Source organism: Heliangelus exortis, chromosome 3 (genome assembly GCF_036169615.1).
Source record: "Heliangelus exortis chromosome 3, bHelExo1.hap1, whole genome shotgun sequence".
In the NCBI taxonomy this organism is placed as follows: Eukaryota; Metazoa; Chordata; class Aves; order Apodiformes; family Trochilidae; genus Heliangelus; species Heliangelus exortis.
This window is the reverse complement of record NC_092424.1, coordinates 49,927,909-49,941,876: the sequence shown is the minus strand read 5'-3', so window position 1 is coordinate 49,941,876 and position 13,968 is coordinate 49,927,909. Positions and strand designations below refer to the sequence as shown.

At 40.1% G+C, this 13,968-nt stretch overlaps 1 protein-coding gene across 5 annotated transcripts in view; it reads right to left on the bottom strand.

Moving 5' to 3' along the window:
• The window catches only part of LOC139794662 (SAM and SH3 domain-containing protein 1-like), a 532,690-nt gene that overhangs the window by 60,177 nt on the left and 458,545 nt on the right, over positions 1 to 13,968 (bottom strand). For all 5 annotated transcript variants that reach the window (XM_071740526.1, XM_071740527.1, XM_071740531.1 and 2 more), the window contains 2 exons: positions 450 to 500; positions 279 to 328 (listed from right to left, as the gene is read on the bottom strand). In XM_071740526.1, coding sequence (XP_071596627.1) covers positions 279 to 328; positions 450 to 500 — 101 coding nt within the window. The remainder of the gene's footprint in view (positions 1 to 278; positions 329 to 449; positions 501 to 13,968) is intronic.

Below are 13,968 nucleotides of genomic sequence, written 5' to 3'. Positions count from 1 at the left end.
AGAGAACATGAAATCACTGATGTTCCTTAAAAAAAACCCAAGTATGTGTGCACACCCCGAGTGCTCACAGAGAAGAGAAAAAGATAACCTTCCCTTAACCTAAAAAACCCAAAATAATAAAAGGCAAAAAGAGAACGAGAGAAGAAACAAGTTCCAAAATGGTTTTCATTAGTAGCTGCTGTATCTGAAACCTTGAAACACCAATGAAATCTAAAATGAATTTACTTCAAGGAAAATTTCACCTCCCTCCTCTCTCACCTCCTATGCCTTTCACTTACTTTCTTTCACTGTCAGGTGTGGATGAAGTGCTGCTGAGACCAAGTGACTCCTGCAAGAGAAGACACACAGTAGTGAGAGCAGACATGAGAGCAGCCTGTTCCCAATTTATGCAGAATATCAAATTAAAGAACAAACAAACAATACTGGATGATCAAAATCAAAGTGCTAACCTCAATCTGGGATCGCAGCTGTAGAGATGTGGGGCTGGCATCAGGTTTCTCCTAAAACAGAACAGATGTCAGGTTAGTGATACCCCCAAACAATGGAAAGAAGAAATCTGAAGGGGAGTGAAAGAAAAGAAGAATCAGAAGAGAACCAAGGACAACCTCCAAGCCATTCAAATGGGAAACATTAAGCTCTCCAGAAGGAAACACTTTGAAGATAAATTATAAAATACTCCAGTAAAACAGCTAATACCATCCTTGTCACCGGAGAATATAGAAAAAGGTAACATTTCCAGACAGAAGTGGTTAAAACAAAATAGAAAGCAGAATGTGTTATTTTTACTAAATATTTACACATTTTTTAAGATAAATTCAAGACCAATTTTCCAAAAGTTGCTTTCAAGAACAGACAGCAAAAACCTGGTATTAAAAGAGCATTCTCTGAGCTAAAACTACTGAGAAGATTCAGCTACATTTCAGCAAGTCCTGTTTCTTACATGGAAATTTGTCAGGAAGACTGAATTCGTATCACCTGCCATCAAATATCTAGGAAATAACCATCTGCTCCAGAGCCTGGTCATCCAGGGTCCTTTGCAGTCAATGGAGAGAGACAGAAACTCCTACAGAACAACTCACCTGACGGGTTTCAGCTGCCTCAAGTTAGATGAGGCGAGTCCCACTGGTGGTATCTAATTTAAGACTTCAAGCCAGCTGCCTAAGGGGCATGTACTATTAACAACTAGTCTAGCTCAAGTCAGTGGGAAAACTCCAATCAGAATGGAGAAAGAAATTATAGTTTTTAGTCTGAGAACTACACTTTGCTGATTGATCTGCATGTGAAACCATGGGGGAACCTACTTATGGTTAGTTTATTCTCAGCCAGTCCTACCCCTAGTGAAGTTATTGCAAAGTAGTACTTTAAATTGAAAAGCCATTATAGCTGAATAAGCAATCACAATAGTATACACACATGCGCCAAAAAATGAAAAAGGACATGGATTTATTTCTCACTACTGGAGGTCTGTCTGTTCACACATTCCTCTGCCTAGATGTAAACCTCTTATCTCTATGAAATTGTACTTCCTATACCCTTTGTTTGCAAAAAGAGTGACACAACACTCTTAAGATTTAACACAAAAAAAGAAAACCAGACACAGTTTTCTGGAAAACAGATCCTGTTTGATGCTAAACAGGAAATGACCATTGGCTGCCACAAAGCAGAGCTGGATTTGTCCACCTAGAAAGGTTGTAAGATCCAGAGTAGAGAGGAACCTACTTGGCCACCACACAGATTTGGTTTGCACTGCTGGCTGTGGCATCCAGCAGGGCATAGGACAGCTCATGGCCATATACTTGCCAACAAACAAGGCTGACACAGGGTCATTGCCCAACTGGGGGAATTTTGCCTTGACCAATATCTCCTTTTACTGATTTTATATCACAGAAAGGGAACTGAAGTCCTTGACTGGAAGTCAGCATGAAAAGGCGACCACATTCTCTTCCTGACAGATCCAATCCCTCTCGTCAAGCAGAAGCTGGACCAAGCCCAGGGAAATTCCACAGACGTTCACAGATCAGGAAAGTGAAATTAACCGTTTGGCACAAGACATCCCTCTCTTTATTAGCTCTGTCAAAATGGAATCCAAGTAAGTTTTGCATCTGGAAAAGGCTGCAGGCACATTGCTGCGAATCTTCCTTGGGCACTCTCCCACCCCCACTTAGCAGCCTGTAAGGAGGGTGGGAAAGACAAGCCCCATGCTCTAAACACTTCTTGTTTGTGAGTGACTCATTTGTCCACATGCTGCCACGCAGGTGAAAAAGGGAGCATTTTATCAATTGTTCCATCTTAAGGTTTCATGTAGACAGGCAAGAGAATCCACTGTGTTACCAACATGCCTTTAGACCCCTGATGATTTATCTGTTGCTTAAAAAAGTCACACACTGCAAATGTTACTTTTAAATTTTTTAAAAAAAATATACTAGCTTTTTTAAACAATAGTTTACAAGATGCTACATGGCTTCCCAAAGCTTTATAGAAGTCTTTTGCTCCAGCAGTTGTGCATGAAGGTGGATCCTGAAATTGCAATTAGATGGAAAGTTATTACTTTCAGCATGAAACTATTCATCTGAATAGCCAGCTGCAAAACCTATGTAACAAAATCCTAAAAAAACCTGACTGCATATGCCTTTTTTCTTCTCATTTACTGTCAAGCCCACCCTATTAGAATAAGAACAGTTTTATAGCATCAAGATGACTGTGGAGAACAGAATGACAACTCTCCTTTCCCCTCCCTCCTCTAAAGCTCTGCTTTGTAATGCTAGAATGCAAAACACCTGATGGTCCTGTGCTGTTTTGCTTCATATACCCACCAGTCTTTCCAGCTGAATAGTAATTTTCCTATTGCTATTAGAAAAGAAACCAAAGAAAAATACTTAGGCAAACACTACTCTTGACTGAACTTCTGGCACAGATCTATGCACAGATCACAAAACTTCCATCAGCCCTGAGCAACTCTATTTATTTAGGTTAAAATCCAGTAAACCTCATATTAAAATCCACATGTTGTGCTGACTTTAATCCAGCAGGATCAAGAACTTTTTTTTTTTTTAATACCAAGGGCTAATTCTAGAAGGTTGAGTAAATGTTGTACTACTGGCACACTCTCAGACATGCTATACCATCTCTTCAAAAATATTTTTGAAGATTAATTTCATGAGAGTACATTTTTCACCCTTCTGAACCAAAATTAAAAATCAAATAAAAGAGAGCTCAGGTTTTTAGAAACAGCCACTGCAGTAACAGACATCCCTAGCTTGCATTTCCAGGACTCTGGTCTAGACAAAGGAGGCATCAGTTTGATGGCCATTTATTTTCCATTCTAGCAGCCTGCTGCCCTAAATAACTGCCCTCACATGTGCCCATGAAGCTTTCTGAGGCAGACCAGACATTCAAGACACTTAAATACTCAGTGTGCCTAAGTCACTGGTCCTGTACTCAGACAGTGTCAATGCAAATAGCACATGATAATCATAGCAAATAAGACCTGAAGATTCTGGAGAAATTGGGATATTAATAAATTGTTTCCAACCCCCATGGAACAGATAAGAGGAATGGCAAACAGTGGCTTAGTGCCAGCTTGATAAGATCCCATGGAGGTCCAAGATTAGTCAGCACAGCATCTCAAAATACCAATAATAAGCCACAGAAATTGGGTTAAAATTAGTAACACTAATATCCTGCAGAGCAAAGCCCACTGAATTTAAACTAGCATCACCAAGCCACCTACAGTGTTTTTAAAACAATCTCAACTTGTGGCAACATTTTGTTCTCCAAGCCTTTAAGCCATATTCTAACCAGACCTATTTCCTTCCTGTCTTTTTCTTTACCCAATGCCATCAAGAGGATGGCTGGAGGATGAGGCCCCAGGGTCCTGGCTGGAGCTGTGATCCAGCAACCAGAGTAAGGGAAGATCCACAGGCATCAAACTTCCTAGGCACTGCCTGGCATCACCAACCTTTCAGTACTGCAGGTGTTGCAGAAAGGAACTGTGAAGCTGAACTGCAAAGGCTTGGGAGCTCTGATGCAGAAGTGCAAATCACCAAAGTGCTTTATACAAATCTCGCACTTTGAAAGCAAAAGTGAGTTCTAAACTTTACAAGCAGTACTTGTGGCTTCCTTCAAGCCTTAAGTTCTTTGCCTCAGGGCTCAAGAAAGAAGCTTCCTTCACAGGTAGCTTTTCTGCTTACTGTGGACACTCTGTGATTTATATGATGTTTTTGGATACATTTTATTTTCAAATAACTGCAGGCTTCTAAATAGTGTGATTTTGGTTTTATATACTAGCTTCCACCTTGAAAACAGCTTTACAGTAATTTATGAGCTAAGTCTGAAAAACACATATGGGTAGAAAGAACAAAGCACAAAATTCATGGTGATAACTTCAGTTCGGTTGCTCTGTAAGGTAACAGATATGGGATATCGCCTATCTGAAGGTGTTGCTGTTCTGCTCATGAAATACACAAGCATGGAGAGAAAAGCATCCAAAAGAAAACCTCAGTACTCAGGATAGGGCTCACATGTGTTAGGGGAAATGCGGAAATTTAAATTACCTAATTTTCATTTATGCACCACACCGCAGCTTGGTCAGTTTAGGAAATTATATTCATTGAATTAATCTGTTCTAATTAGAAATTCATGAACCTCTTCAGTTTCTGCCACTGAAGCTGTGTCCATATGAATCATAAATTTAAACACTCCTCTGCAGATTCCAAGACAGAATTAATCTCACTGTGCAGACAGTAACTGTGCAAAGTGGAACTCAGCTGAATGGTGGGAAAATTCTGTGGCATAACCGGTAGAAAAAAAGATGGCTAAAATGCTCATACATTAAAAAAAAAATGTAATTATGAAACCATTTCAGCAGGTGTAAATAACCTGCAGCAGCAAACTTCTGAGAGAAAATTCTGCCATTCTCTTCCCAAAAATATTTTTCCTGTTTGCTCTGAGCATGGACTACATGTTCTAGTCTAGCTCCTGAAATGGTTGAAAAAGCTACATCTGAAAGACAGACAGAGTGCTGAAGGTCTCCAAGAGCTTGTTTTACTTCAAAAGCAATTGTTCTGCCTTGAGTCCTCCACTACACACAATATTTCAGCCTCTGCAGAGGTTCTGGAGAAGATGAGGGAAGCCCCTATGCAGGGACAGGGCAGGTACACATGTGAGTAACAGAAATTGCCTTCAAGTCACTAGCTATGGGTCACAGGCCAAAATAAAGATGCATCCCTGTGACAGCCACCTCAGCAAGTGTTTGAGGGAATTAACCAGCTCAGCAAATTTCTGGTGGTACATATTAGTACAAGTCTCATTTTGAGACTCACACTGCAACCCCTGGACCATCATCTTAGCTGTTTCAGTGAAGAGTGAAAGCTTTCTGCTCCATTACTCTTGCACATGAGAGCCAGAGCTGACACACACTACACGATAACATCCTGCAGCAGTGGCAAACTCTGGATCAAGGGAATGCCCTATATGAGGGGGAATGGTTAAAAAAACAGGATTTCAAACAATGAATAGTTCTACACATGAAATAACAGATTAAGTGTCTCAGTGCCTCATACAGCACTGAAGACATAGGTAAACACTTAGCTTAACTACTGATGAAATGTAGCTTCAGAGAGAGCATGCTGCTACAGTATTCACATGACTACTTTTAGTATTAAGTAGGGAAGAAAAATCCTGCCTCTCAGCTTGAGGGAAATGCTGGAATCTATCGAACATAACACGTCACGGGGAGAAGCATTTGACACTCTCCTCTCTGCTAACAATAAAAGCAGAAGGGGGGTTTTGTCCATCTCAAATACATTGCATTCAACACTAAGGCTAGAAGCCACAGGGGCTGAAAAACATTCCATGATGATTCTGAAAACCAGAATTTATTAGCAGTTATTAAGAAGCTGCAGCTTTTGTAAAGCTCTGTTAACAATGAGAAGCAAGGCAGTGCTAACTCATAAATCCACTTGTATAAAATGAGCTGAAGCCAGTGAAATTACAACACAAAGACAAAAACCAGCAGCAATGGACTACAGGAAGGAAAAGTCGATATGGAAATACAGCATTCTGCTGTGGGAAAATCAAATACCTTCTAATCAATTTTCCAAGCAAGATGAAGCAAGCATAGAACTATGGTAGCTCTCTCTGTCCTAAAACCATATTAATACAAAGGTGTATAAACGTGACTGGAACACAGCAGGACTTTGGTTGATGTATTTTACACCCATTACTCAAACAGCAAAACAGTAAAGAGCTCTTGTGCTGGCATACCAGGCTCTTCCTGGTATTAAATAGGGCCAGTAAGACCTATCATTTTTGTCAAAACCTCCTCAGGTTTGTCAGCATACAACTTCTATTGGACATGTAAGGCCAAAAAGAGGTTTTGGAAAGTGAAATAATGATGTGAAACACTGTGAAAGATGTGGGTTTCCAGGGAGGTCTTAAAGACAGACAAAGTGCATCCTGGCTTGAGCCAAGATTGAACCGATTTTCATTCTAGTGATTTTAATTTTTGGGTAAGTCTCTTCTAAGTAGTTGCACCTGCTAAAATTAATGGCATGTTTCTCAGAGTCTGCTTCTAGTACTGATAACGATCAGAGAATTGAATACAGAATCAAGGCCACTGATTCTGAGAAACTTTTTATGCTCTGGAAAGCTAAAGGGAGGAAAGGGGTCACACCTGCAACCCTTCTTTGGGGAGGAGCAGACAAAACAAGTGACCAAACATGAACTAATAGGTATTCCATCACATACGCATCATAGGTAGTATAAATACTAAGAGGAGGGTAGATTTAGATTGGAAGTTAGGAAGAAGTTCTTCACCATGAGGATGGGGAGACACAGGAACAGGCTGCTCAGAGAGGTGGTGGAAGCCCCATTCCTGGAAGTTTTTAAGGCCAGGTTGGACAGGGCTCTGAGCAACCTGATCTGGTGGGAGGTGTCCCTGCCCATGGCAGGGGAGTAGGAACTAGATGGTGTTAAAGTTCCCTACCAACCCTGAAAATTCTATGATTCTATGATAAATTTGAGGGATCACAAAGAGTTAAGTTTAATTCATCCTTGGATGGAGTCCTGGGAGGATTCCACCCATTAGTCTGCCTTCGGTGCTGATCTGTGCCCTCCTATATCCATGTGTTCCTGCCTCCCCCTCCTGTCTGCCACTGACTCCAGAAGCCCAGCTTGGGAGTTTTCCAGGGCTGCCCTACTGACTCAGTGGTGACGTGAGCAGTACTGGGGGAAGGAGGGGAACGTGATACTGCTTTTGCATATAATGTAGGCATTCCATTATTTCCATCACTACTGTTTCATTAATGCTGTGCAGTTTAGTGTCCAACCCCTAAGTCTCTTTCCCTTATTCTCTCTCTCTTTTGCCTCCAGCAGGGGGGTTAATAGAGAGCATCTGCCATTTGTTTAATTGATGTCCCAGTGTCACAGCGTGACAAGATGTTCACGACATTGTGATCTTTCAGAGGCATGTGAAAAAAAAATGCCAACACACCAAGAATGGTTAAATGCAAAGCTGGAGAGGGGTCAGGATGTGATGGCGGGGAGGAAGGCATGAGGCAAAGCCCAACCAGACACTGCCCAAAGCAAGGGCCCCTTCTTGCACAGAAGCTGACAATGGGCCTGGGGAAGAACTGCTGCTTGGTTTTGGCTTGTGGGAAAATAACGGAAGGAGGGGAGAAAGTAAATGAACAATCAGAAAATGGTTTGTTACAGTGTCCTCCAGAGCAGAAACAGCCTGCTCAGCTACAGGGCACAGACTCCTCACCCAGTTGCTGGCCGCTGGCAAGGAGTCCTATGGAGGTGTGTGGGTACCTCAGCTTCCATCTCCACCTGGACCAATAGCCTCAAATAATTAGGAAGTCAGCATCTCATCATCCCCAGGAAACTTTTGCAGCTGTGCTACAAGACTTTTCAAACAGACATACCATACAAACACAGGCATGTTGTATTTGTATTGATACTGTATGTGTGCACCTAAAGGCCTATATCCATGCCCCCAGCACATGAAATTTCAGAAGATTTATATTGCAAATGAATAGAAGCTTTTGCACTAAATCAATCGATAAGCTCAAGGCTTAGCAATTCTTGTGAAATGAATTGTTATTCTAACACTAATTTTTACAAGTACATTTACCTTTCACAAAACCATTTATTGTGCTCTGTGACATGAAAAAACTACATCATTTTGACTTTATGTTGTGCCAAACAATAAGCTACCAATGAATTATTCAGAAGATCTATAGCAGAAAACTCAAACTACAGTTGACTTGGAGTTATTAAAGCCTTAAAATCCCTGGTGAAATACAGAAGTAAGTAAATCAGAACAAAGCACTACTCATTAAGAAATCCATGAAGCTGTTGTTTTTTTTTTATGTTACCACAGATGCATGGGGTGCCACCAATGAAATTCCTCATTTCAGGGAAAAAAAAGCCAAACAACTTTGCATTAATTTCATTTCACTCCAGGAAAGCAGCAATTTCTTTGTTAAAAAAAGAAACTGATAACAAGTTACAAAAGTTATCTAGTGGAAAACAAAGGATATTTTAGTTTGAAAAATTTCGCTCCACTTAAAATATTTTTTCTAATTTCTTTCAAGCCGATAACCTGCAATGTATTTTGTGTCAGAAACTTCCATTGTTATGTTCACTGCAATGTGCAGACTGGCTATAAAAATATAGTTCTCCACATCTTGTGTACTTAAGATATCACACATTACAGAGAATCAAAACCCAAATACATACAAAATACCTCCACCTAGTCCTGTTAGATCTTTTAGCTTCAGTGGGCAAAAATCAAAATTCAGAACTTGATAGCATTATGGGCAGAGGAAGAAAAGCACCAATTAATATTAAATCTGTCGTCACCCTTTTTTCTACAACTGCTCCCCTTCAGTCTGTCTGTTCTTCCTACCAAACCATACCCTTCAGAGCTCATGAACTCCTCTTGGCTTCATACACCCATACGCCTCCAGAAAAATCTACACCTATATCCAAGTTTCCAGTTTTAAAAAGTCTTGTTACCCCTTGTTGTTATTTTTTTCTTTGTTTATTTTTTTTGTTTTTTTGTTTTTTTCTTTTTTTTTTTTTTTTTTTTTTTTTTTATTTGCTTGTTGGTTTTTGGTTTGGTTTGATTTTTTACCTTTTAAATGTGAAATTGAACCTTTCAGAACAGGACTAAACTATTTGTTTAATTTATCTATCAGATTTAAGAATTTCTAGTGCCTAGCTCCACATTTCTGAAACTTTTAGTGCTTCTGTCAGGAAACGAATTTTGCTTTTTGATTTTTTAGAGTAATGAAAGAATCCAGAAAAAAACAGAAACGAGAAAACAGAAAACCACATTATCCCACATCCTCACCAAGTAGTCTTATCATGTGGCTATGCCTACATGCACATTTACTGGCTTTCTCCTTTTTCCATGAAGAAATTCAGTCTCCTGGTTCAGCCTTTTCTACAGAAAAAATTATGTCAAAACTTTAAACATTTGGGCAAAATGTATTCTTACTTTCAAATTGACAGTAAAATTGTACCTCTTTTTTTCTCTTTCAGAGATTAAAGCCACCAACAGCTGAAAGCTTGAAAATTGCAGATATCCTGAACTCAGGTCTTCCTTGGCAGAAAGCCTTGGAGCTCTAGCTTTCAATCCATCTATTCTCAGTGATTTAGACTTGTTAGGCCTTTTCTGCTGATTTGCACTTTAATGTTTTTAATCCAGTTTAGTTCCCCCTTGGTGACTCCTGTGTTGATTATTTCATGAGAAGACCCCAGCCAGAAAACTGTAACAACACAGTATGATATCCTGTGTATCTAATCCCTTAGGAACATGGAGGCTTGGTGGGGTTTGACACACACTTCAGCTGCTGTGACAGTGGCAATACAAGGAACACAGATGAGAGAAGATCTTGAAAAAACTTTCTGTCAGACAAACTTGTGTCAGCATAGAAGGAACTGATTCTTCACTAACATTTTTTTATTATAATAAGCACATTCTAAGAAACAGTTTCTCTAAGAATCCTTTTTAAGACACACTTGAAGCAAGAAAGAAACTGGTCATACTGGGAAGTTTTATGGGTTGGTTTTCTTTTTGTTTGTTTGGGGTTTTTTTTTTTTTTTTTACATCCGACTTTTGTAACCACTTAAAAGGTAGAATCAACATCTAACTTTCTAATTTGAAATCAAACTGGTTTTGTTTACTGTGTAGGTATGTGAAACTGAACACCTGAAAATTAATATGGATAATATGAATTCATTCCCTAGAGGTAGGCACTGAACTGCTGGCTCTCAACCTGGATAGACACACTCCAGGAATGTGAGGGGGTGAGGGAAGAAAGACAAGAGTAGCTAGTTGTATGCTAACTTCAAAGTCTCCTAGAAAGTGAGGGAGAAATTAATTTCTTGAACAAGAGAACTAAAAACAAATTAACCATATTAATGCAAAAAAAGGCTAGCCTGTAAACTGCTAGTCTGTATTTATACATCCTCCCTGGTATAAAAATTGCCTTTGATAGAAACTTGAATTAGCCATTCTCCCTTTCCCTTTGAAACTAAAAACCTGTATTTGATGGATGCTTTGGAGCAGATCCTTACTCATTTAAATCTTTGTCACTGGCCATCGCATAAGGATTATTTTCAAACTGAATTTCAGTCAACTCTGAGGCACTGTATTGCATTTTTAGGCCCAAAGACAATAGGCAAGGTTATTCCTATCAGAGGAAAAAATTACTTTTGAAGGCTATTTTACCATTTAGCACAACTCTGTGTATTTACAAAGATGATATACAGTACTTTTGTTTGAGAATATTAAATAGTAATTATTGCTTTCTACACATTAATGATAGAAATCTGTATCTACACAACTATGGAAATATTCTTCATTTTTTATTTATATTTAAAGTAAGACTAGAAACTCTTATGCTGTAGATGCAGTAGTTAACAGCACTGTCCCCGAGTGATGGTGCAGCAAGTGGAAGCCGTGCTCTATGGGATTACTGCTGCAGCAAGTGTTGCTTTAAAGGTTAATGGTGTGACAGTGACATCTGACAGCTCCAATAGCGATCAGCACAACTGCTGGTAAGGAGTTAAATTAAAGGCTTCAATCATGCCATTAACAACTCTTGCTATTGGGCCCGGGTCCAGCCCAGCTGCAAAGCTCCAGCCAGTTTTTCCAAAGCTCAGCTGTTCTGAAAGGGCATAAGTGGTCTCCTGCCACAGTAACAAGCACTTGAGACAGAAGGTGAGTTTTGCTCTGGCACACAAGAGCTAGACAGCAGAAAAGTGGTTAATACATGTTTCAGTGATTCTTACATTCAAAGGGCAACAAATCAGAATTGTGAGGATATATGAAACAGCTGTAAAACACCCATCCTTTCCTGTTTTTCAAAGCAGGAGGCTAAGAGTTTTTCCCTTGGGGAAGGACAGTGGGAACCAGAAGAACTCTCTTCCCAGGGCCTAAACAGGCTCCAGGTGAGATCAGGCTTGTGCAATCCCTAGAGCTGACTCTGCTCCCTAAGCCCAGGGGCATCACACTGCTTTCAGGCTAGTTTGCTTTGCCTTGTGGTGTTTTTATGCAGAGTGACAGCTATCTCATCACAGACTGAGTCTGGATCTTTTCCAAACAAAAGGCCAAACACTGAACGATGAGATAACCTAGTACCAGCAATTTCTGGGGAGAAAAAATAATTACAACGCTGTAACATGCTGCTTACAGAGAACACATTTGAACCTCAGCAGCCATCCTTCAGTAATCACACAAACCTCAGGGCTGTGGACTCTGCAACTATTCTCCAGAGAATTATGAGTGCTCCAGTATAGCCTCACAAATGATCCTCTCATGTTACATTTTCTCCCTGTGCAGTTAGACCACATACTCACAATTCAGCTGCTTAGACCATTTTATTCCTGAAGTGGCAACTAAAATGACCTTCTTCCCAAGTTCTACTTGCAATTTCATCCTTTCTCTCCACCAGTATGGGTCACACTTGACTCTAAGAAGGACGTAGAGAATTGATGCAGAAACAAATGAAACACAAATGTAGAGCAGCCTGGCACTTCAAAAGCCACCTACAGTTTTCAGTGACGTACTGTGTACAAGTAGCACATACTTCATGTCAGCAAAACCTGTAGAGCTTTGCATTCCCTCATGCACCCTTTTATTCACCCTGTCTACCAGCACCCTTGCAAATAGTACTAAACAGCGTGCAGGCACTGAACTTGGCCATAATTTACAGGGATACCATGACCAGCTAGCTAAAACCAGTGAACTTAGTATGCCTCATCTGTACTGCTGCAGAGGAGCTCCAGCCCTCCTCATGCCTTAGCAGAACTGTAAAACTAAATAGTTGGAAGGAGGTCACTTGCAGCTGTAAATGCAAGAAATGCCTCTGTAACCCCAGAGGCCAGCTAGAGCAAGCATGCTCCACATTAAGCCTGGTTGACTGAAGAGTAATATAAAGGTCATATTTTAGCATCTTGCTGCAGAAACTTGGGGCTTCATCATGACTCCTGCTTCACATAACTAAGCGTTCTTAGTCATCTTTTAAACGGCTGTGTATGACAAATGGAAACAGACCAAAACCAACCAACCAAAAACCCAGGGGATAAATGAAATATTATGAGCAATCAATTAACAAGACTACAAGCGACAAAGAAAATATTGACAGCTGGGACACATGTTGGGTAAGAGAACAAGTAATGCAGACTATACAGTGCAGTCCTCAAGGTAAGAAATGTTGAGCCAGACTTCATCCTGGAGATATATAAATAATCAGCAAAACAATTTAAAACCCCCAAACAATCGTACAAAATCCTCAAAAAGAAAGGCAGTAGCAAAGATACAAAAGAAACAACTCACAAAGATCTAGTAAATCAGATCTACAAGTCCAGAGACCCTGGTGCCTCTTAGCATTAGAGTATTGCTATGGGTGATACTAACTCTCAGTTTCAGTCTAAAAGAAATGGCAGTCAAAAGCACTAGACTGGGGAAAAAAAATGAATCTATTGAAGTAAAATAATTTCAGTTAATAATTTGCTGCCAAGTACTTTCAATGCTGCTTTGTCATTGCTGGCAAGCCCATGGAGCAAGCGCCCTGTGAGCTGCCTGCCTGCAACAAGCAAAGGGTTTGCTGTGGGAAGGGAGTGTGCTGTGTCTTGTCTCCTCTTCCCTCCAGCAAATATAAATTACACACGCAAAACCCAATGAACAAATGACCAAACAACCTGTCTTTGCAAATGTCTTTGTGTAAGCATTGTGACTCAGTTTGCTGGTAGGCCCTCCAACTAAATTCATTTACTGTGGTAAGGAAAATCTGAGCGAAGGAAAAGTTAAGCTGTACAAACACCTGCAAGAGTTTCTAAATGCCTGGCTTTTTTGCAGCCAAGACCTGCTTGTTTGGGCAGGTGCTGCCACTGTAATGGGAGTGTCCACGGTACAAATTCCTCTGCTCAGCTGTCTTCAGAAGGGAAAGCTGCCCTGGCTTCTTGGAAACAAGTCTGCTCTGACAGCAACAGCAACTAAACGGCTTTATTGAAAGCTTTAGGTTTTTTTCTGCTCAAACTACCCTCAGTATCTTAGGTTATTTTCCAGGCTATGGTCCCAACAGAGTTTAGTTACAGCAGCCTGAGGCTCTCATCAGTGCCTACACCATTTCTTTAAAAGTTTTTCTTGTTTCAAATCTAGCTGTAGCACAAACCGCACCTCAATAATATTTTTTGTCTGTCACTGAAGGTCATGTGCAATCTGTGAATACGTGCATGCCAATGGATAGAAAATGGGTTTTCAATTACACAAGATTTTGTTAAATAAAAGCAAAATAAAAATAGTACACTAGTAGCTGAAAGTAAAGAAAAATATCCCGTTTGCTACACTAGGTTTTCATGGATACCAACAGGCTCTGCTATACAAATTACATGAAGTGAATCGCAACAGGCTCAGGGGGCTATTTAAATAAACTATGGCTTTATGCACATCCA